The 23,269-nt window shown below is 39.2% G+C and overlaps 1 protein-coding gene across 1 annotated transcript; it reads left to right on the top strand.

Moving 5' to 3' along the window:
• Positions 1–6,941: 6,941 nt before the first annotated feature.
• Positions 6,942–22,635, top strand: ednraa (endothelin receptor type Aa). The gene is made up of 8 exons (XM_042484498.2): positions 6,942–7,237; positions 8,872–9,408; positions 11,445–11,572; positions 13,433–13,631; positions 16,823–16,975; positions 17,574–17,707; positions 17,935–18,043; positions 20,058–22,635. The coding sequence occupies exons 2-8, from the start codon at positions 8,917–8,919 to the stop codon at positions 20,193–20,195; spliced, it is 1,353 nt and encodes a 450-aa protein (XP_042340432.2). The 5' UTR covers positions 6,942–7,237; positions 8,872–8,916; the 3' UTR covers positions 20,196–22,635.
• Positions 22,636–23,269: the final 634 nt, after the last annotated feature.

The raw sequence follows: 23,269 nt of genomic DNA, 5'->3' as shown, positions 1-23,269 counted from the left end.
TGCAATTATAAGGTGAAATACATTCAAATTGCTGCCTGATATTAGATTTTTATCAAGTAAAGAGCTCGAACAGCAACATCTGGAAGTTCAACAAGAAACCCCATCAGTCTCTCTTGACGGAGGTTTGTTATCGTCAGTTTTTGGCCACTTGGTTTTCACAGCTGTGTTTACAAGTAGCATGCCATGTTCAAATTGTCCACAGATGTTTTTCAAACACAACCTACCTGTAGACTGCGAGGTGTTGATCACAGCTTCAGTGGCAGTTTGCATTATGGTCACGACACAGCATCCTCACACTTATTTCAAGTTTATACAGGCCATACACAGAGATATCCATGTTTAAAATTACCACACAAACATCCAAAACAGTCCTGCTTGCTGGTCCGACAGACATGGAGTTATAATTATGCTCCAGACATTTTGAGCATGCACTCATGGGCTCCCTGATAGGGGAAAGCAAAGTGCAATGGGCTCAGACTCTTGCACTTATCAGCACGTTTAGGGTCTGTCCAGCAAGAGCCAGATTGTACACAGGAATGTGTCTCGGCTATAAGTGCCATGTCAAAGACTGCACAATCGGTTACCCTGTCGCCTGAAAGCCCTGCGATAATGATGTGAATACTACAAGCAAAATGTTGAATTTGTGTCCGTGAATGAAAATACACCTGGCCTCTAACTAGCAGGAAATAAATGTGAACCTTAATCATCAGTGAAAAGGGTCACATTTTTAAATTTGTCACACAGTGAACTTGGTACTGCTGGCAATAGTGGACTAATTAAAAATGATTCTGAGTTTTGGTAGGCTGCATAACTGTTATCACCTGTAATTTAGTGCTATCATGAACTTTTATCACAACTGAAAGGACATTACTTCAGATCAGATTCAAGAGCCTCAAATCACAGTCTAACCTTTACAGACACTGCTCCTGGACAATACTGTCCTGTGACTTATGATATTGCAGCCACAAAGAGACTCCAGGGAGTCTAGTTGGCATTGTGTTCCTACAACAGCACACAGTTAGAAAAGAAATACTTTCTTTCATTTTTTTAACTAATTAATTCATCATTTGTAAGCAGTATCAAAGCATAAAAAATCCTACATTTTCTTCTTCATCTTTGGTACAAGATTATTGCAATGCCACCATTACAGTTGAAAAAACTTGAATCCTGAAAAAGAACCACATAGCTGATGGTTGCTAATGACATAAACTTTACGCACAGCACACAGAGCACAATCAGCCTTTCAACCCTTGGCATGTTGCTAAATGTTAACAGATTAAAATGGCGCCACATAACTGTATTTTTATATAATCTCCTCTGAGTGTTCCTTGTATTCAACTCAATGATGTTCAAATTGGCAGTCACACTCCCCCATTTACGCACAGCCTCACCTCCTCCCTGATACCATTTGGGAACGCTGCTGCCAGTAAGACTGAGTCATCCTCTGGAAATGGTTGAGTTTGGGAATTGTAAGGTGCTGTCATGGTTGAAATGCAGTTCTCACATATGAAACAGCAAAAACTTCCATAGAGCAAAATACAAAGTACAAATGAGATTTTAGACAGCTGTCCCTGTCACTCTGGCTCTTTAGGTGGAGAATCAAAGACTCAAGCGAAGCAATTTAAATTCAATTTATGTGTTAAAGGAATACTATTTAGGACTGCTGGTCACTGTTTGTTAACACACTCAACAGTAAAAGCAAACATTAAAGCCAACCCCAGATTCACTCGTTTGGTGTTTCACTTTGCTTTATTTGTGTTTTTTGGCTTTGTGTCTTTTGGATGCCTGCTGCTTACGGTCTGGCACCTGATCGTTGCCTCTTTAGAAAGTCCTGACCTCAGCTGAGCGCTGTGTGGGTACACCCATAAATGTCCCCAACACATAAAACAAAAGAATAAGAAAATAAAGGCAGAGGGCAGAGTCTATGCAGAAAAATACACTACCACACTCTTTAGGTTGTCATAAGTAATGATTGAGTAGAATTCCTTCTGAATGTATTTTTTAGAAAAATCCCGCATGATGTATCCTCAAGGTCAATACACACCAAATGGACATGGTGAAAAGGGACGACTGAACTAGCAGCGAAGAGGGACAACTAATGAGCTGCCTAATTTCACTTGTGTCTCGGTCAAAGGTTCGACCTGAACAGTCTATTTCAACAAAGTCTTCATATATACTGCTGCTTTTTGCAGTGCTACGAACACCAAATGCCACTTTTTGCGTCTGAATGATAAACTAAACTTAACCATCTATACCCTTTATGCCCAATCCTAACCATCTGGACTTTTGTGGATGTCCAGCGTTGGTTCCCATGTGCTTTTGTTGCCTAAACATAACCGCTTTTGTTGACATAGCGCCATCCCGGAACGTCAGCAGCAGATGCAGAAGGACACCTGTAGACACAGAAGTCCATTACAAAGAGACAACATGTGACGACTTGGGATGATAACGTGGTGCAACACACTGCAAAGATTTAAGCCAACGGCCAACTAGCAAGTACGTTCTCCACCTGTCCATACCAGCGTGCAGCGGTAGTCTGTATATGTCAATCAAAAAGGAAAACCTAAAGACCAACAGGATGGATTCAAGAGGCTATGTAGCCATTTAGCACATTAACAACACAACCCAAACAAAGCACATTTATCATACGCTAGCGAACAATAACACACGATTACAAATTATATCTGCTAAAAAAAAACCCACAATCTTACCTAATATGACAAGTGCTTTGCTTTTAACATTTGTTTCTGAGCTGAGCTGCCAATCTCGGATGCCAATTTAACTGAAAAACAGCTGACAAAGACCAACTAGTGCCACCACTGCTAAACTTAGGGTGACCAATGGCTGACCATTGTCCTGGTGTGTCAGGGCCCTTAAATATTTTGCTGCTATAGTGAACTCCAGTTTGTGCAATATTTGGATAAAACCTGATGTAATGCCTTAATTTCAGTGAGCGTATCTTCTCTTTAGTCTCTCCATAGTGTCTTTTTAACTCTAAGATATAAGTATCATACAAAATAACACTGCATTTCTAAAATAAGAACAGATGGGAAGAATTTTAACTGCAGACAATGTTCTCATGTTTCGATTTTTATGTCCTATGGTCTTGAGGAAAACACATTACCAAAGATAATCAGCTGAGAGCTTCAAGAGCTCTGAATCAGCTGTTTTTGCAGACTTATCACAGCAAAGTAGAACAAAAGATAACCCCCTGTCAGTTGCCATTAACCATTCACCTTCAGATAACTTGAGGCCATTGTGAAGAAAGTTGCAGGAACTTTACAGCAGCCAATTTTTTCTCGAGAGCGTAGACTCCTCCACAGGCTCTTTTCATCAGATATCATCATCACCGCTTTGACAAAGCTTCCCTCCCCCTAATTAAGATAGTCTGTAAATATTATATTGATTAAATTCAGAAGTCAGCCACTAGTCAGGCTATTATGAAAATTCCTTCATCAAGATTTTCTTTTTCCCCTCACTCTGTAACTTTTTGTTTGTGTGGAGCATATGTCCCAAATTAATAAAGCCAGGCAGTATACTGAACCCTCTTCACTCTGTCACCGCTTGTCACAGTAGAATTGGCCTCAAACTTATTCTCTCCCTCTCTTTCTCTCTCTCTCTCACTCTCTCTGTTCTTTCTGTTTTTGCGCAAGTGTCCCAGTTAAGAAATTGCTTACATCCCACTCAGTCTGGGGCTGGATTGAAATTTCCCATAGGGTATGTACCAATATGCAGAGAGCACACTTCGACAGATGCCATCAGAGAACAAGCATATGAATTACCAGGCAGCCTGCCATCTTTGAGTTCAGACAGAATGGCATTAATACCTGATTACGATCCAAACAACAACACAACAACAACATGAAAGCCAAAGCAACTGGGAGCAGGTAAAGGTTTCATCATTTATATATTAATGGATTTACTAACAAAGCCTCTACTACCCCCTCAAAAGTTAAAATGTCATAGAAGCTGCCAACAATCAGGGGACTTTGGAAAAAATAAGAGGGGGCTGGGGGTGGGAGTGTTAAGAAATCAGATGCCGTCAGCAAATCACGTTCCAATAAATTAAATATTCGCCACTGCTGACCATAACTAATTCAGAAGCCATGATAAATTCATGACTACAATTAAAGAAAACACGATCCCTTTAATTTTAAATAGCTGTAAATATTGGCATTACCCAATTAAGTCACTATTTGACTGTAGGAAAATTACCTGCAAATGAACCATAAACACTGAACCTACGTGTTATGAGAGGAAGCATGAAAGTTTTATTCAAAGTTACAAAACAAAAAAAACCTTAAGGCATGGCAGTGTTTTACCGAAAAGGTTTCAAATAATTGTTACATTTAATATGAATTAAAGGCATGATATACACAGACTCTAGAAAGGATTTCTTTTTTACTGTTTCTTCAAAGCTGTGAACTTAACTCAAAGTACAATTGCAAAATAACAAAAATAATCCCAACTGGTTCATGTAATTGAGGTTCAAACCAGATTCTGCAATCCCTATATAACAATATACTGAATATTTGCATAACACAAAAACCTTCATATCAAAAATATTTGTATAACATGGCTGAAAGAGGGAAACAAGTCACTAGAAAAAAACAACAGCATTCATGGTATCTTCAAATTATTATTTCATATTTCCTGACCTTAACAAAGTTTTTTATGTGGGTAACCTCTACCAAAATATTTTCATACACAGTTCAACAATAAAGGCTGCCTGCTTGCCAGGGACAAGTAATATGCCATACTGGGCTAGTAAATGTAGTGAGTCACTCTTCTGATTGAGAGAGTAATAAAAACTAATTACACACATAATTTTTTTTCTAGGGATGATAATTGAAGTAACTAAGGAGTGAGCCATTTTGCTTTGTTCTCATCACTATTGAGAGTTGCACATATGCAATACCAACAGGGCACTTATGATGTGGGTAACAACAAAGAATGGCCTGCATAAGCATCAGCATGTGCAAGTATTTCATGTATCCTGCAAATGAGTTTAGTCAGATGGTGATAGAGGATGGGGCTGAAACTCCAACTATGTATTGCACAGTTGGCCTCAAGTTTGGTGGTGTATAAGATGAGTTTGTTTAAAGGCACATCAAGTTTCCAAAAAATGTCACAACATGACAATTAACTTAAGTCTTTGTTACTCAATAACTGCTAATGAATAAAGCTATTTGCAGGGGTGGGTACAAATTGACTTTGGCAAGTATATTTCTGATCCACTTGCCCAAAAAAACAAGTAAAAAAAACATAAGAAAAATGTGATATGAGAAATGTTTGTAATGGTCGTAGGGGTATGGATTTTGGAATGCAATTATAACGATGTAATCCTAATGAGGGGGCAACAAATTAGAAAATTTGAAAGGAACAAATATTTCATCAGAGAAAGAACTAAACATTTCGAAACACTGGAAAATGGAGTCAGCACCTTTTGACACTTCAGGTCTCAGCAAAAATCAGTGTTTTTTATGTGCATGTGTGTGTGCTCTGTATGCATGTACTGACTCTGATTTCTCTTTATTTCATCATACAGTTTTTACAGCACAAAATATATTTCTGAGGTACTTACTAATGATGTTATATCAATTTAATATAGATATTACTGTTGTGCTTAAAAAATATAACAGGTTCTGTACATTGCTGTTTGCTTTCTATAGCTGGCATTTCTAAATATGCTTAACTCAATAACCACAATAGTGTAACCCCTTTATTAGAACGATATGTTTATGGTGCTTGTAAATGTTCCCAGTTTGAATTTACATTTTTAAATTTAAATATATTTTGAATTAAAATACAGTTCCAATTTAACTGTACTTAAGTTCATTTTGATGTAAAAGCAAATCCTGCAAAATCTGCAACCTCATCAAATCTAAATAAAGTACCCTCCTTAATGTCAGTGGAAAAATCTATTTGTTTGTCTAATGTATTCAGTGGAGAATTGACCATTTTAACAAATATGTACTGAATTCCACCAGGCAATAGGGATGAGCATTTTTTTTTTAATTGAGTGGTTTTCCCCTTTAAGCAGTTGCTGCGTCAGCATTCTGGCAGTGGGAAAAACAAAGCGTGGTGACTCTGATAGCCTTCTTCCTGCTCTCAGGGCACATCACGATAAATGGTCCATTTTGAAATCCATAATGGACAGTGATGTAGGAGCACTCTTCTCTCTTGACATTGACCTGCCTTCTTCTCTAATTCAGGCATTAAGTCATCTCACAGAGTGCTGTCTGTCTGTGTTGTTGTTGTTTTTTAACATGTGAGGAAAAAGAAATGTATTGGATTTTCTGGGTTTTTCTTATTTTGTAATTTAGATGTTTCACAATTTAAGGGAACGCTCATCTAGACTGGGCCACTTTTTTCTCCTCCAATTACTTAACCACTTGGTGATTACCCACATTTTACGGCTAATAGAGAGCTTTATTACTGCATCATAAGAAGGTGTGATGTGTTGCGGCCACCCACGCAGTGGTTAGTCTGTAAAAGTGAAGGCATGCTGATGGTGAGCTCCCACTTCCCGTCTCAGTTTCCCACCCCTCTCAAATGAGGGAAACATCACAACATGGACACTGTCTTCCTCGTGCCTCCCATCTAATCTCTGCTGCCTCTCGTGTGAGGAAACAGTTGCATGTAATGTATACAAGACATAATGTGAGTCTGAGAGGGATTGAAAGAGAAGGTAGGAGGGACTGAAGCAAAGGGGCAGATTGGAGGGGCGTTGGGCTCCCAGATGTCCTTGCACCCCGTGTGTGTGCTTGTGTGTGTGTATCTGTGTATGTGTGTGTGCGTGTTGGAAATGACTGTCAGCAGGCGGTGCCTCAGAGAGAGAGGGAAAGGAGGGGGGTGTGAGGGGGGTAAGTTTCCAAAGGGGGCCCAGTCTGTTACCAAAGGGAGGTGGAGATTTACTATCCCACCCAGTCAAAGTGTCTCACTGGTGCTCTGATACACAGACACACACACACACACACATGCAGAGATACACACAACCTCACACACAATCTCTCACACACACACTCAGACATACTGCAAACTCTCCACAGGAAACTCTGAGCCATAATGCGAAGGCACCTCAGAGCAGACGGGTGCATTGCTCAAACCAAGTGGGATACGGTGCGGCTTTGATAGTGCGTTAATTACTCATGTGATGTGATACAGATGTCTGGGGGCTTCAGCCGAAAGTTTGCCTGACGGTTTCCAAGGGGGCCAGGCAGACATTTTAGAAGCGGTAGGTGAAAACCAAATGTATTTATTATTTATGGATAGATCAGTTTGCGTGCTGTCACAGATCCCAGCAGTGTCATGCTGATGCTAAACTGTGATGCTACTTGAAGGGCTGGCTGCTAAATAGTTCTTTGTGTACTTGGTGACAGCTGGGACTTTGAACAGGAAGAACTCTGGGCTATAAGAGCTGCCTGTGCTGTGACATGATGAAAAGGGCTTCACTATCGATCTGACAGTTTGAAACTTTTATCTGCTCTTTACTAGGAGTTTTGTGGAGTTAATTACTTTGATTTTGTCCGGAAGTTTGTTGTTGTTTTTTTTTTTTTTTTTTCAAGTAAAGGTGAAAATAACTGTATCTTTACAACAGTAAATGCAGTACAGCACTAATGGATTCAGACAGGAATCTAAGTTATAACTACAGTATGTACCTTTTGATGCAGATTTGGATCTTCATCTGACTTATATTTACCTATTATGCTTGAAAATTGACTGAAATCAGCCCTGCAGCATCTCTTAGTTCATTGTATTGTGACCACATGCTTAAACCTTTCTAAATTAGAAACAGAGGGAGAATGTAAAACTGAGGAAATCATCCAGTTGCAAACCCACGCAAGGGTCTCATTGTGGAAACAGCACAGGGGGCTTTGGTGTTTGGCTGCAACATTATTGACACAAAGCCATGACAGAATCCAAATACACCAGACACATACATCAAATGTAATAATGCTAAAGGCACTCTTCCACTGCTTGTGGGACTGTAACACGGACTAAAGTTTTTGGAGAGGTTCTTGATATAGTTAGCCAGATAAACAAACCAGGTGATTATATTACCAAGAAAAGTGACCGTGCGCTAATAGACTTGTGTCTCTAACAAGGTAAAAGAGCAATAGATAGGATGGAAAAATGTGGAAAAAATGAGTATAAAGCTATATATCAAGGATTTATCAACATGTGTTGCTATTACAAAGGAAAAGCTGCCAGTTTTTGAAAATATCTTGGGGAGCTTCATGGACCTTTTGAAACAAAATGTTGATAAAGACCAATAACACCAAAGATGGGAGTTGGGTCGGGACAATTGGAAATAAAAATGTAAAATGTTGCTGCCCATGTAATCTTCAAGACTTCTGTACATTGCAAAAAACATCTGTTTTTTGTATTTTTGATTTATGATTAATGTTTTCATTTTGTGGCATATCATATTTGCTGCCAAGACTATTTTATTTCTATGTCATATCTGTTATAATTGAAAAACCTCAATAAAAATATTGTTAAAAAACAAAAACAAAAACAACAACAACAACAAAACAAAGCCATAACAGACAGCTCCGTCTTTCAGGGACGAATGAGAACAAACAAGATGCCCAACGCACTCTGCTGATGCCTCATCCTAAACTGCCTGACTCTAACTAGACCTGGCATTTCCCATCTGTGCCCCCTTGGCAAAACCTTTTTGAAGTCCTAAAGAAGTTGTTAAACTTCCTCACTGCTTTTGAAAGGACAGTAATGCTGTTTAATTGAAAAATAAAATTCCACTTTGGTAAGATTATTTTACGTTGAGAAAAATGTGAGATGAGTGAAAGTGTTTTGTCTGAAAAATAACAAAATTCCCTCTCGTTTTTTGTTTTCTTTCCTTACCAGTGATATATTGGGACAGTCTTTCAATCAACGAAATCAAAGCGCCAAATGTGCTCCATAATGGGCACCCCAGCTGTGCATATGTTGGTGCTAATGGTCTGTATGGCAGCCAGAGGAATGTGCCAGATAAACAGAGCCGAAACAGAGGACTACTCTCTCCCAGGCTCCCTCGTCCACTCCACCCACCAGTCTCCAGGTTTCTACAGCACCGTCAGTCCCAGCACGGGGCCTGGCCCCTACCCGTGGGCCCCCGGGGGTGATACCCAAGCTGTGGGATCTGGAAATGAAAGTGTCATAAAGAAGCCAATACCACCGCCAATGTGCACCAAAACGAAGACTTCTATTAACTACTATTTTAAATACATCAACACCATCATTTCCATCCATGTGTTTGTGGTCGGCCTGGTCGGCAACGCCACCCTGCTGAGGATTATATACCAGCACAAGTGCATGAGGAACGGGCCCAACGCCCTCATTGCCAGCCTGGCACTGGGAGACCTTATCTACATAATTATTGATATACCCATCAATGTATACAAGGTACAGTTTGGTGCATGCTATAATTAAAGTCTTGACCTTATTTTGGAAGCTAATCTGCTGAATGACAGGTCTCTGTGTTGAAATGATGAAATGCAGCAACAATAGAGGTGATATGCAGAGATAAAGTGGAATATTACAGACGGGAAAAGGGGGGAAGGGAAGTGAACAAATAGACGGGAAAGTGTAATCAGTTGGATGCCGTTATCTCCCTCATGCGGGCAGATTAGTGATGAGAGGAGCAGGAATATGGCTGGCTTAAATAAACATGGGGATGAAGCTGTAGTCACACATGCCAGTGGCCTTGCATTGACCTGGGACATTAGTCACTGACCCTTATCTCGAGGTTTTATGTTAAAGAAAAAAAGTAGCCAGTGTAACTCGTGATAAATCACTTGTGGAGTTTTGAAGTCAGTTCTTCATTAAGCCCCATCTGTTATGTTTCATCTAAATAACAGTGAGATTCAAAAGTTTGACCTATGCTGTAGTGTAAATATCATCTTATTTTTAACCTGTCTGATGTAAACATACCTGTAACAGCATCTGTCTAATGAGTATCAGTGTTTTCAAAAGAGTGATAGCTGGTTTAAATTCTGTATTTTGATTTTTTTTTTGGTGAGTCACAACACTTTTGTTTACTTTTTGAATATTGATTGTGCCTTTAAAATATGAAGCATTTAATGATGATAAATTAGCGCTGTCTTGGTTTGATTTATACCAATAAATAGTGTCATGCTTTGTATAGTAACCAAGAATGATGGCGAAATGGAGTCATCAGTCAACCTGATCTTTCCAGAGCATTATGGGTTGCCAAATGAGAAAGCCACCTGGTTAGAATCAACTTGAAACTTTGAGCGCACAGTGACTTCGTGATCTGAGCAACACATGTGCAAGACAGAAACAAAAATCTTAGCAGGGGGAACAGTTGATGCACAAACAAAGAAAGAGCCACGTCTACAATGTTGAAACTATGTTGAAGCCCCGTGTTTGCTTCCTCTGGGCTGGGACAGTGTTTCCAAAAATAATCAGCTACTTATACGCTGAAAACAGTAGTGTGGGATCCTTTCCTCTCTGCTGCTCCTCTGTGCTCTCAGGAAACTTTAACGGCACAAGTAAACAATAGAGGGCCAAGGAAGCACTGTGAAGTTCTTACTGTGGCTTCAGGTTTGGGAAACGTGTTTAGTTCAGGTTATATCGTACTGAAGGAAAAGTGCCGCCAAGACCACTTTGATGACCCAATCAAACAAACCTCGACTTATTTTCTCAAAGGAAGCAATACTATAAGAGGTTGTGGAAGTGGCTCTAAAATACTATTGACAGCAGAGTGAATTATTAGCAAAGTTTTGTTGTATGCTTTGAGAGGCAGTATTTTTGCACATAAAAGTAGATTTCGGATGGGATACAGGAAACATGCCCCCCTCAATATTCAAAAAATGTGCAACCCCCCAGTAGCAGGGAACTTTATTTTGACAAAACTAAATACATAAGCACCATAAATTAATACAGAAAATACACAAGTAGGTGCAAAAATTTCACCAAAAGGAAATTAGGTCTTTGAATTTTCTGGTTGAGAATTCTAAATCCCCCCCACATATGTTAAAAAATAAATTTAAAAAACATACCCCCTTGTGTTTACAGGAAATACAAAAGCTGAGCAAACACTGTGCAAAGTTTTATCAGATGATGAGTTCCATATGGTCCATGTCAGACTAAACTCACTCTGACGTTAAGATGACGTTGAGAGGTCTTTCATGTGGCTCGATCTGCAGTAAAATTGCCTTAAATAGATATTAACGTCAGTCTGCATGAATCAAGCCACAAAACTGAGATTAACAGTCATCTCCCTAAAGACTCATAGAAAACAGAATGCTTTATTAACAGCCAGTATTAATACTATAAGCTAAACCAAACAGTGATTTGATCACAAATGATGTTAGCGTGAATGTTGTTGACTAAATTTTTGTACAAATGTGATTAAACTCCTATTAGGTAAGTGTTTGTTTCACAGTTATTGTATGTGCTTTCTTTTTTTTTTTAAGCTCCTGGCAGGACGCTTTCCCTTTGATGACAGTATTGTTGGCCTGTGTCTGTGTAAGCTGTTGCCCTTCCTGCAGAAAGCCTCTGTGGGCATCACCGTACTCAACCTGTGCGCCCTCAGTGTGGACAGGTCAGTGCTTTCACTCTCCAAACTGCAACAGCTTTGACATGTGAGGGTCAGTTTTGGTGGCCTGGCAAAAAGTTCAAGCAAAAGTCCTTCTCTCTATACTAAAAACTGACCCAAAACACTTTACGTTACTTTTATTATAACATGTTTTGTGCATATGTTTGTGATGTGGCATTTGATTAAACACGGATGTTAAAGCAAGTTTTCAGGAAATTAATTCAGTCTTAAACTTCTTGGACTTCTTTCTAATTCTCATAAAAGAGGTTTTATTTTTGTTTTTATCCATCCATAGAAACAAATGAAAAGCAGCAAGTTTCCTGTAAAGTTGCATGGTCTTGTAAAACCAGCATGAAGTTTTTTTTCATAGCTGAAAAAGCAGATGCTGTTGCCAAAAATTTAAGGAGGCAGTGAAATGATTGGAAAAAGGAAATTAAACAAATTTAATTTGGACGTCTAGTCTCAACAACTCATCCACAGAGCAAAGCTTCAGATTAATTTGTCTCAAATGTTTTCCTCTAATATGATTTTGGTGATTGTGCGCTGCAGAGATTAGTTTAGACAAAAACACATGAATATTGAAATTTGATTACAGTTTAATGACATAAGGATTTGGTTAGCTGAGATGATGATCACTTTTGGGAAAGGTCGATATTGACTGTGCATCATCACCAGGGGCATTATTTATCTCTCTGCTCTTCTGTTTGTTGCCTCTGTGTTGACAACTTGTGTGCTGAGCAGTTTACTTCTTTAATAGAAATATGACAGACGTTTATTTTGTATGCACCATTAAGTGTATGATATACGCACTTTAAACTCTCCATTTGTTAATATTAAAAACATTATCTCGATAGCAAGTATACTGAACACTTATTTTTTTAATAGAACCTTAATAGAAATTCCCCGATAAATAAAAGATGAGCATGAAGTGCTGAAGCTCATTGTCATCTCACTTTATGCACTAGACACAACTTTAGAGATAAGAGGCTCGCCTATCCGCTCTGCAGAGGCTCCAAGGTTCAACCAGGCAGACATATTTAATGACCTCTAAAAAGACTGCAGTGCGGTACAGTTGTGTTCAACAGCAGATGCTCACCATTTGTTTCCAGGAAATGTGTAGCATATTTTTGTGGGTATGTATTATGAAAGTACCCGGGTCTCTTTTGTATCTTTTCAATGTTGGAGGAAGAGAAAAAGGTGGATACATTACCACTTAGTGAAATATAAATGCCACCATGTTGTTCAACAGAGAAATTCAAATGTGTCATGAAAAATATATTGTTTTTGCCATAAAATCTTGATGCAGGATTTTACTAAAACATTTCGACAAGTGGTTTCCATTAATGAAACAAACAAGCAAACAAGTATTCAGTGCACAGAGAAACACAAGCCAACAGACAGACCTCTCTGCCAACATGGGCCAGTCTGTTTGGAGGCTTCACAAAAATATAAATATTAGATATTTAAAATAAACAATTGATCATCTCTGCTCATTAATTCTTAACATTTTGATATTCTTTGCTGACTGAGCAGTTTGTTGTGTTTGGTGTGCTGCCATGCACAAAGAAAATGCTGTCAGGAGAGACAAAGAAAATGATGACTTTACTGATTTCTATTTAATGACGGAGCGGTGACTAAAAACAACTGAACTCCTGCAGCCCTGTTTCAATTAATAAACAGGCTTTTTTCATAACATAGTAACTGTGTTACACTTTATACTTTATAATTTCAATTTGTATCCCAGGAGTGCTATATGAGAATCATTCCTGCTGCACTATCCCCTAATCACATTACTTTAATGCGATCAATTCAATAGGTCTCATCCATCTGTTATGTCTGCCCCCTTCTTCTGTCTGCCCTCCACAGGTACAGAGCTGTGGCGTCCTGGAGCAGAGTTCAGGGAGTGGGCGTCCCTCTGCTCACAGTCATCGAGATTGTCTCTATTTGGTTGCTGTCGCTCATCCTGGCAGTACCGGAGGCTGTCGGTTTCGACATGGTCACCTTCAGCTACAACAACCAAACTATACGCACCTGTATGCTTAACCCACAGAACAAATTCATGGTGGTATGCTATCATCCTTTTCCTTATCATTTTTGGATAAGAAAAATTGCTGTTTGTGCTTTTTTGTCCCCATGTTTTGCTTGTATTAAGGCCAAGACGTGCTGTGTTGTACATTGTGTCAAGGTACTCACACAGATGGGTGGTTAAATTTGCGATGAAGAGACAAAACATTGCTGGAATAATGAGATAGGGCACCCACCTGCATTGGGAGAACTTAAAATGACAGTGCAAGTTCAGCTTAATCTTGCCGTTTCTTTGAAGCGCATGTTGTTTTTGAGTCAGTAAGTGATTTTAATGGCAGGCTAATGTACTATTTTGGTTATAGGTGCATATTTTTTTAGCGCATGAACAGTAAAATAAATCCCCTACATTTCCTGCTTCGGGTAGATAATAATTAAAAACACAAACGATTGAAGAGTGCAACCAGCTTAAACTTCTCCTGGTTACAACTCACTGTTAAGGGGGTTTTCAGTTGAATTATCCGCAGAGATCTTTTCCTCTCCAAAACAAACAGACCTGGTGATTAAAATTGGTAAAATCACTGAATAAAGGAGTTTTATATTACAGATCAATGTGCAGTCTGACGCTGTTTAGCACATCCCAGACACGCCACTGACCCAGCACTAGTGTTAAAGCAGTACTCAGAATCAGTCTTGGTCTCGAGACCACTTTCGGAGGGTCTCGTTCTTGTCCCAGAATCAAATGCATTTTGACTTGGTCTTGTCCTGGTCTTGGACATAGTGGACTCTAGATTTTTAATTGAGATCACAATGGATATATTTGTTAACATAATTATTATGATTGGATGCATGAAAACGACACGAAGAGAAGCAGGGTGGTTGGGGGTTTGGGAGCAGAGACGCCAGTTCGCCTGTAATCAAGTTTGGCTACTTAACTGAAGAGAGTTCATTTGCAAAAAACAAAAAAAGAAAACACTCGTCAGTGCAAGGGGAAGTTCTGCAAGGCAGCGCTTACTGAGATGGCTGGGACAACATCACTTCTGTCAGTTAAACTGATTTCAGCTTCTCAGTGTTTGCTTGTATTAATAGAAATCAGAGGAAAATTGTGTACACACACACAAACACAAACACACACACACACACACACACACACACACACACACACACACACTGTATATAGTGTCTTGGTCTTGACTCAGTCTCACCCTGCTTTGGTCTTTGTCTTGTCTCAGCACACTCTGGTCTCAGTCAAGTCTTGGTCTTTGTTAGTATGGTCTTGACTACAACACTAACCAGCAGCTGCTAATGTGTGCCGACCGTTTCTTCTATGACTGAAGATCCAGACCTTCAGGATGTTTTACCAGTAGCTGAAGTATTTGCAGTGATCTCTTCCTTCCCAAAACAAATATAGAAACACTGAAAAAAGCAATTTCATGTTAAAAATCTGTGCTTTTTGGAAACTGTTCAGCTCATCACTGAAGGGCTGTTAAGTAGTTGATGTGAAAACATGAAAAGGGGAATGACCTTATTTAGAGCCAGAGTTTGGTTTGTCTGTTCTGGGCTTCTTTAGAAACCTGGCGGTTCAACACGGCCGACTTCGTGGACGAGGATCCACTCACTGTGTAGCTATATAACGGCTCATTCTAAAGTAAAAAAAACCCACAAAGATTCTCATTTTCAGGTAATTATACACTAAACAAAACATACTTATTACATCATCTTTAATTTCTGTGAATATATCCCCCTAAATCCTGCACACTGGACCTTTAAGAAGGACTACAACCAAATTCACCCTTTAAGGCATTTAAGCCTACATTTTGGGTTTAGTATCACTTCAAGAAATAAACCTGGTCTTCTTACCCTCTCCTTGTGATTGTGGCCCTTTTCACATCCTTGGAGCACATAATTGATTGCAGGCCAAGTGCAATTACTGAAACCTGAAATCTGGGCCTCAAGGTTAGCCACATGTGTGTATCTATGCCATATGTACAAAACTGGAGTAATCTATCTCTCTCGGATATCACATAGGCTATACAATGCTGAGGTCTGAGCAAAAAAAGCTTCTTAACAGCATTATTTATCAATTTCTTATTTAAAAGATTTTCTCAACAAGGCCAAAGTTTGGGGTGGATGTGCAAACTTAAAATGTGTTGTTTTCATTTTTCATAGAAATTGTATAACAAGGTCCTTTCAAGTTTGTAGGGTTGGGAAAATGTGGTATTTTTACAGAGCATACCTACAGTATTTCTTAAAACCACAAAGAGCCAGATGAGCCAGATGGGGCTTTCAGACTTATTACATTATTTGCACATGTGTGTAGCACTCACATGGACTGCAATAGCACAAGAGCACAGAGTGGGTCAGGTTCAACTACAAAAGCCTTGACTCTTATTACTTTGATCATAACTGCACAAGCCAAATCAACTTTACTTCCATAGTAGAAAACAATATCACAAAAAAATCTCATTTAGGTTTAAAAAGGCCACATAACAGCAGTTACCTAAAGTTGGAGAGAGGTCCTCCTTCTACAGATCATGTTTTGGCCTACAATATCCTGTTAGGGGGGCACAATCAGCAACAGCTTTTTGTGCCACTACCCCGGCATGAAAACCAGCTCCTGGTGAAAAACAACCAATTTTTGTGGATTAAAGCTGCCCAGACAGCAAAGGGTTGCTACAAAAGCCTAAAAAGTGGCTGGAAAAACAGCAATGACTCAAGAAATCACAAACATTTTTTGTTGTTGTTTGTCTCAAGCAGATGCTTAGCAGGCGGTTTGCACATTGTTCGACATGCTGTTCACCATCCCCTCTTCTGACATGATACATATAAAATGTGCACATGCAACATTTTCATGGTTTGCAAAAATGAAACATTTTTTTCTGGCAACTGGTCTCTACAGATAGATGGAGGTAGAAAGGGAGCCATTTGTGGGAAATGGGCTATTAGAGAAAATGAACAGAAAGTTTAATTATGTCTTAGGGAGTCTTAGATTAATTTACAAGTTTAGATCAACATTCGGCAGAGAGCAGATCACCTTCTGAGCAGGGTCAGGAAGATGGCGGAGTTGTGTAAGAGAGTGGGGCAGGCCATTTGATGCACTGTGGGAGACATCATCATGTGGCTTAAAAAAAACAACAACTTCTTTTATACTTAACTACAGTTCACACAGTGATTCATTAATTTTTCTCAGTTTACATGTAATGTACTGTCTTATGTGTGCTTGTTTCCCCGTAGTTCTACAGGAATGCAAAGGACTGGTGGCTGTTTGGCTTCTACTTTTGTGTACCACTGCTCTGCACTGCTGTGTTCTACACTCTGATGACCTGTGAGATGCTCAACCACAGGAACGGCAGCCTTCGCATCGCTCTCAGTGAGCACCTCAAACAGGTTGGACAATTGATAATGTAGTCCTTAACTTTAACCCTTTGAGACCTAAGCAATTGGCTTTATGTCTTCAAGAAACATTGGTAAAAAGCTATGAGAAACCTAAAAGAGATGACCCAAAAAACAGCAAAAAAAAGTATAAGCACAAGAAAATTATAAAACAAATTGTAAAAAAAAAAAAAAAAAAAGTATTATTATCATAATTATACATATGTTTCTGGGCATTTTTCCTTTAACTTTTTAAAAAATAATTCTACTGATTTCTTGAAGTTCTTGCCAAGTTGCTCATTGCCTGTTTTTTTTTTGGTTCTGAAGAGAATTAAACCTATTTACTCAAGGTTAAGAGGTTTAAATACTTGTGAAGGTGTCTGAATGCAGCACAAGAAAAAAACCTATATAATGCCAGGTTTATTAGACTAAAAGCACATGAGTATGTGTGATGTGGTTTGATCATTTAAAGCTGCTTTTTTTAGGGAGTAAATGTCTTGACATTGGCTCAGTCAGCCGTGTTTATTCCATGGTTTTAACCTCTAATCCTCCTTTACACAAACTTCACCATCTCCTCTAACAGTGGAATGATGTCTGCTGTTTCTCTCTGCAGAGGAGGGAGGTGGCCAAAGCCGTTTTCTGCCTTGTCCTCATCTTTGCCCTGTGCTGGTTCCCACTGCACCTCAGCAGGATCCTGAAGAAGATGGTTTACTACCAGAATGACACATCACGCTGTGAGCTGTTTAAGTGAGTTGCGGGTAGAACAAACAAGCAAATAAGCAAATGTGCATGATGTGGCACTGTTGTTCTGTGAGTTTTATAAGGTTTTTTTCACCTTTTGTATCCTGATAAAAACACAGAAACAAGGCTGATTCTGACAGAAGTGTTTACTATCAATGCTATGCCAAAAAGAATCTAAATGGCCACTGTGGTATTCTATAAAAGTAATTAAAATCATCTTCCTTTAATTTCAGTTTCCTGTTGGTCCTGGATTACTTCAGTATCAACCTTGCAACAATCAACTCCTGCATAAACCCCATTATTCTCTACTTTGTCAGCAAGAAGTTTAAAAACTGCTTCAAGGTATAGTACTTCCCTATAACAGATGGGTATTAATGCATGCAACACACTCAAATGCTTACACTTTATCCCTCTCTCTTACACACACACACTTCAGATTTAGTCTGGCCAGTAAAGCAAACAGTGAACTCAGGCCTTTTGTCCATGATACAACAGACGCAGCGATGGTGATGACATTCCATGAGCAACATGTAAAAGCAGCTTGGTGATTTATGTATTCACTTTGTAGGGCTGAGGTCACACACTGCAAACGTCTGTCAAATGGACCTGGGCTGGAGATAAACCATGTCTCAAGTTTGCACGTTAAAGATTAGGGGAGGGAGGTGGGGGAGCAGAAAAGCTGCACATACAGAGAGACCTCTTGGTAAAAATGGCGATGTTAAAGGAAGGAAGTACACTTGTTTGCTTTCTTGCCGAGAGTTAGATGAGGAGAGCTAAAAAGAGAACTCTCACATCTGTGCAGTAAATATAAAGCCACAACCATAAACTGGTGATCTTAGTTTAGCATAAAGACCGGAAAGTTTGGGACACAGCTAGTCCCACCAGAAAGGGGACTGCAAACAGCCCAAAACTCCAAAAAATGGTCCAATTAGACTAAAAGCCCAATTCTCTGATAGCAGCCCATATTCCCCAAAAAACATGCTTATAGCACCAGAGTCCTGTCCTGTTTCTCTGAAAATACACACAGTAAAAATGTTTGCCATGTACATTTCTGTAAAGCAACAATAAATTACATTTGCCAATGACGCTGTGGTAAATTTGTGGTTGGGCTTAGGCACAAAAACCACTTGATTGTGAAGTGGACAAAGATCACATTTTGGCTTAAAACACCCAAGTTTGGTGGCACAAAATCTGATGAAAAAGCAGGGATGGGTCGCTGAAAACAAACACTGCTGGGAAACTAAATGCAGTGAGTGTGTATTTTTTGCACATTCTTATTCTGAATTCGTCAAATACTGCCAAAGACCACAAAATACCACTTGTAATGTGGCAGGACGGAACTTTTTGTGGTGTTATGATATGCCACCAGTTGGCCCAACAGCACCTGGCCCAGCCGTATGATACGTGCATGGGCCACATCAGTTAGAAACGTTGCCAGTAATGTAATATAAGGAGCGTAGGGTCTCTATAGGGTGGGTGGGAGTTGAGGTGGATGGAACCAACAAACGCCGCACTTTCATACAGGAGCCTGCTGTTCACGTCCTGTATAAATGTAGAGCCAAACCATGATGTTTTTGCCTACACCTAACCATGTGCTTCTGTTGCCTAAACCTAACCACCCATGCCTTTTTATCCTAATGTGAACCATGTGTTTTTGTTGACACTGTGGCGTTGGTTGCCATGTGCTTTTTTTGCCTAAACATAAGCATGTGCTTTTGTTGACATCCCAGTGTGGGTTGCAACATCCCAGAACATCAACAGTACATGCAGGACGATACCTAGAGCGTATAATGTAGATGCAGAAGTCTGTTGACAGAGCGGGAATGTGTGACGACTTGGAATGAGAGTGTGTTGATATCTTCTGAGATATGGGTACTCTGAGAGTTTAACTTTGGGATAATGGGCTGTCAGAGAAATGCACTTTTGGGCAAATGGGACATTGTTTGGATGAATGGGACTTCAGAATTTTGGGCTGCTGGAAAAATGGCATGGCACCCCTGGAAGTCACTGCTCTAGATAAAAAATAAATAAGTTAAAAAAAAAAGTATATATATATATATATATATATATATATATATATATATAAACTGCAACTTGTTAAATTTACGCTTTGGCTTTTGTACAGATTGAACAAATGTGATCTGCTTTATTTATTACTCAGTTTTAGAGGGGCATAATCACTGCATAGATTTCAGTTTGTATGCTATGATAAGCTAACCATCTCCTGGGTGCAGCTTTATATTTAAAGGAAAAATATGATATGTATCAATCTTCCCCACTCTCTGCAAGAAAGCGAACAAGTGTATCTCCTACTGTTTCACTAAAATGTATTCTCTCTCTTCACATGCTTCTCAAGTCGTGTTTGTGCTGCTGGTGTTACTCTGACAACCAGCTGAGCAGCATCGGACCCATGAATGGTACCAGTATCCAGTGCAAAAGCCCCGAGCCCAACAACATCCACACTGATCGCAGCATGAGGAAAGACAGTGACTGATCTTTCACCTGAGGACTATTTTCAAGCTCTTCTATATACCCAGCAGCTTTTACAATGCAGCCAGCACTTACCCTAACATATACACAACAGAAAGACAATAAATGCACATCCGTAGGACCACTGAAGCAACAAATGAGCCTGGCAGGGATGGATTAGGAACTGGAGATAAAAGGAACAAACAAAGGATCTGGTGCACCATGCTCTGAAGCTGCCCGAGCCTCTCAGCAGGCCAAACTTCCTAAGACAAACTCCTTGTATTCCCACACCCACGGACAGTGATGCTGTAGCGTGAGAGACAAAGGGGGAAAGCGGGATGAGGAGGACCCTTTTTAACAGGATGCAGCTGAACGGTGACTATAAATTACTCTCAATCAGTGGCAGAGCGTGCTATTCCTGTAAAGGGCAGCACTACTGGGAAGGATGCACAAAGCTACAGGAAGGAAAAAGCAGACAGCTCGCTGTCAGAGGGAATGATGGGAGATGAGTATGCGGTCCCCGGGAGTTTACTACTCATTGATGGTGGAAAACAGGAAAGCATGTTACTGACTCGAACAATAATTAATATTCCATTAAACATGCGAGTGGTTGCACAGTGTATTTTACTCACACTCATTATTCATTGGGCTACTTTGTGGTATACTCAGAAGGATGTTTTGGAGTTCATTTGCCTCCTACTGCCTGACAAACCCCTTTTTTTAATTCATCAGGAGAAGAGGGAAATGTGTCTAAACAAAAAGGTGCATCTTACCTAAAAAGACCCCCAAAAAACAGTATTTTTGCTTTAGGTAATGATTATCAAAATGGCAAAAACTTCTGCTTAGTCATCCAAAAATGAAAGATTTGAATCAGAATCACGTGCGGTGTTAGGATGAGCCAAAAAACACTGGCACACAATCAAGTACAGTGTTGTAAGTTTTATAGCGGATCAGATACAACTCTGTATTTTCATACATGTCAAGCAAATGAGAAATATGAGGTAATGCATTATGACAGGTCACCAAAAATGGACATGAGCTTTTTTTTGTGAACACTGTGAATTTCAACAGATATAATCAACAATATTTGTGACTTTTATGCTTGTATAACCAATGGAATATATAAAGTATGTAGGCCTACAGTATCCACTTTTATAAAGTGTTATATTGCAGTAATAAGAAGTATTTTACTCAGACAATGTTACCTGTGTAATGACATAGGCAAATGAGTTTTTAATGGTGGAGGTTAATGTTCTGAATATTAAAGGAATGGTTTGACATTTTGGAAAATATCATTGGCTCAGTTTGAGTCTAAGACTTTCTTGCTAAGAGTTAGATAAAAGGACCAATACCACTATCATGTCTGTACATTCAATATTTAGAGATTACTTTACAGACTAGTGTAGAAAAAAGACCGGAAATGTCTGACCTGGCTTCTTCTGAAGGTGACAAAATCCAACTGCCAGCATTTCTCAAGTTCAGTAATTAAGATTTCATATCTAAATAGTTTAATTCATATGAAACCCAAGTGTTTAAGTGAAAATTTGTGTTTTTTAGCTGGCAGCTACCCCCACCCCACGCTACCCCCACCCCACGCACTATGCTCTTAGTTTACTATTTTTTAAATCTTGCACTGCTGTCAGGTGTATCATGGCAATCGAACTTGTCACTCATGAGTGACAGCATTGATACACCTGACAGCAGCTTCTCATTAGATGTAAGTCTTGTCTTAATTCATAGTATAACCTGTAATAATTGTCTCCCATAGATTTGACAAAGATAGATAGAGCATGTCTTTTATTTTCCAATTACGGGATTATTCCATATTTTATAGCACAGTTACCAACCCTACCAACAGCCAACAGGCTGTTTAAATTACTGTTTGTTCAGCATCTGTCCAGCTGTTAACTGTAGTTAACTGGAAAAAAATAAACACAAACTATATTTAAAACGAGAGATCATGTTAGTTTTACACAGAGCCAAGCTGTTTCTCCCTGTTTCCAATCTCTACGTTAAACTAAGCTAAATGACTTTAGCTTCATATTTAACGAGCAGACATGAAAGTGGTTTTGATTTTCTCATCTAATTCTTCCTGTGAACAAGTTCATTTACCAAAATGTCAACTATTCTTTATATGCTGAAATCACATTTAGCTACCAAAAACTATACCGCCTTATACTATTTTATATGTGACTACATGTAAACCTGTGTGTGTTTGACTGTGTTGGCGTGTGTGTGTGTGTGTGTGTGTGTGTGTGTGTGTGTGTGTGTGTGTGTGTGTGTGCGGTGTGAATAATTACTTGCACTTCTTTAGTTGGAGTGTTTTGCACACTTGTGTACAGAGGAACAGGCTGATATCTGTTTTAATTTACCACTATCCATCTGAGAAAGTCATAATGGAATTCATATAATGTTTGTTGTCAATGATGCTGCTGCTTAAACCAATAAATCAATTTCCATCTCCACTGTACGGAAAAAGGAGGTTTATTTCACAATTGTACTAATATTGGTTTCTCCAGGATGGCTGAGGGGGCCCCTTCTGTTTTTCATCTGCGTCTGTGAGAAAGAGGCGTCTGGGAGTGATTTGAAGCACACTGTGACCTGCTTGGCAACTGAGCCCTCAGGGTTGCTAATGTCAGCAGAGAGGATGTGAACAGTTTGGACTGTGGGAATTTGATACACAAAACTCACTTCTCATCTGTGTTGCCAAAAGAGGATTGAGAAAAGCAAAGTTTGTCCATTACTTGTCCGGGCTTTAATTGTATATTAACTTGTGCGACAGAAATGTATATATTACATGAATAAATCATGTATAATGCTCATAAATAATCTGAAATTGCTTAAAAAAGTTTCAGTCTTGCTTAACATTCATACATTTCAAGTAAGGTGTCTTTTGACTGTTCATTATCTACAAGTCGGGTGGGGGGGACAATCAACTTTAAATGGTCATATTTTGTACTATTTTAAATGCCATCTGAACCCAAAAACCTAAAGGTAGGTCTAAAAAGCATGTCTTCTTGAAAAATCGCCATAATCAAACCATTTACCATAGACAGAAACTGTGAAAACAGACATTATCCTCAGATTTTCACATTTACC

This window comes from Plectropomus leopardus, chromosome 3, assembly GCF_026936395.1.
Source record: "Plectropomus leopardus strain MGB_pleo_1.0 chromosome 3, ASM2693639v1, whole genome shotgun sequence".
Taxonomy (NCBI): Eukaryota; Metazoa; Chordata; class Actinopteri; order Perciformes; family Serranidae; genus Plectropomus; species Plectropomus leopardus.
This window is presented reverse-complemented; position numbering and strand designations above follow the sequence as displayed.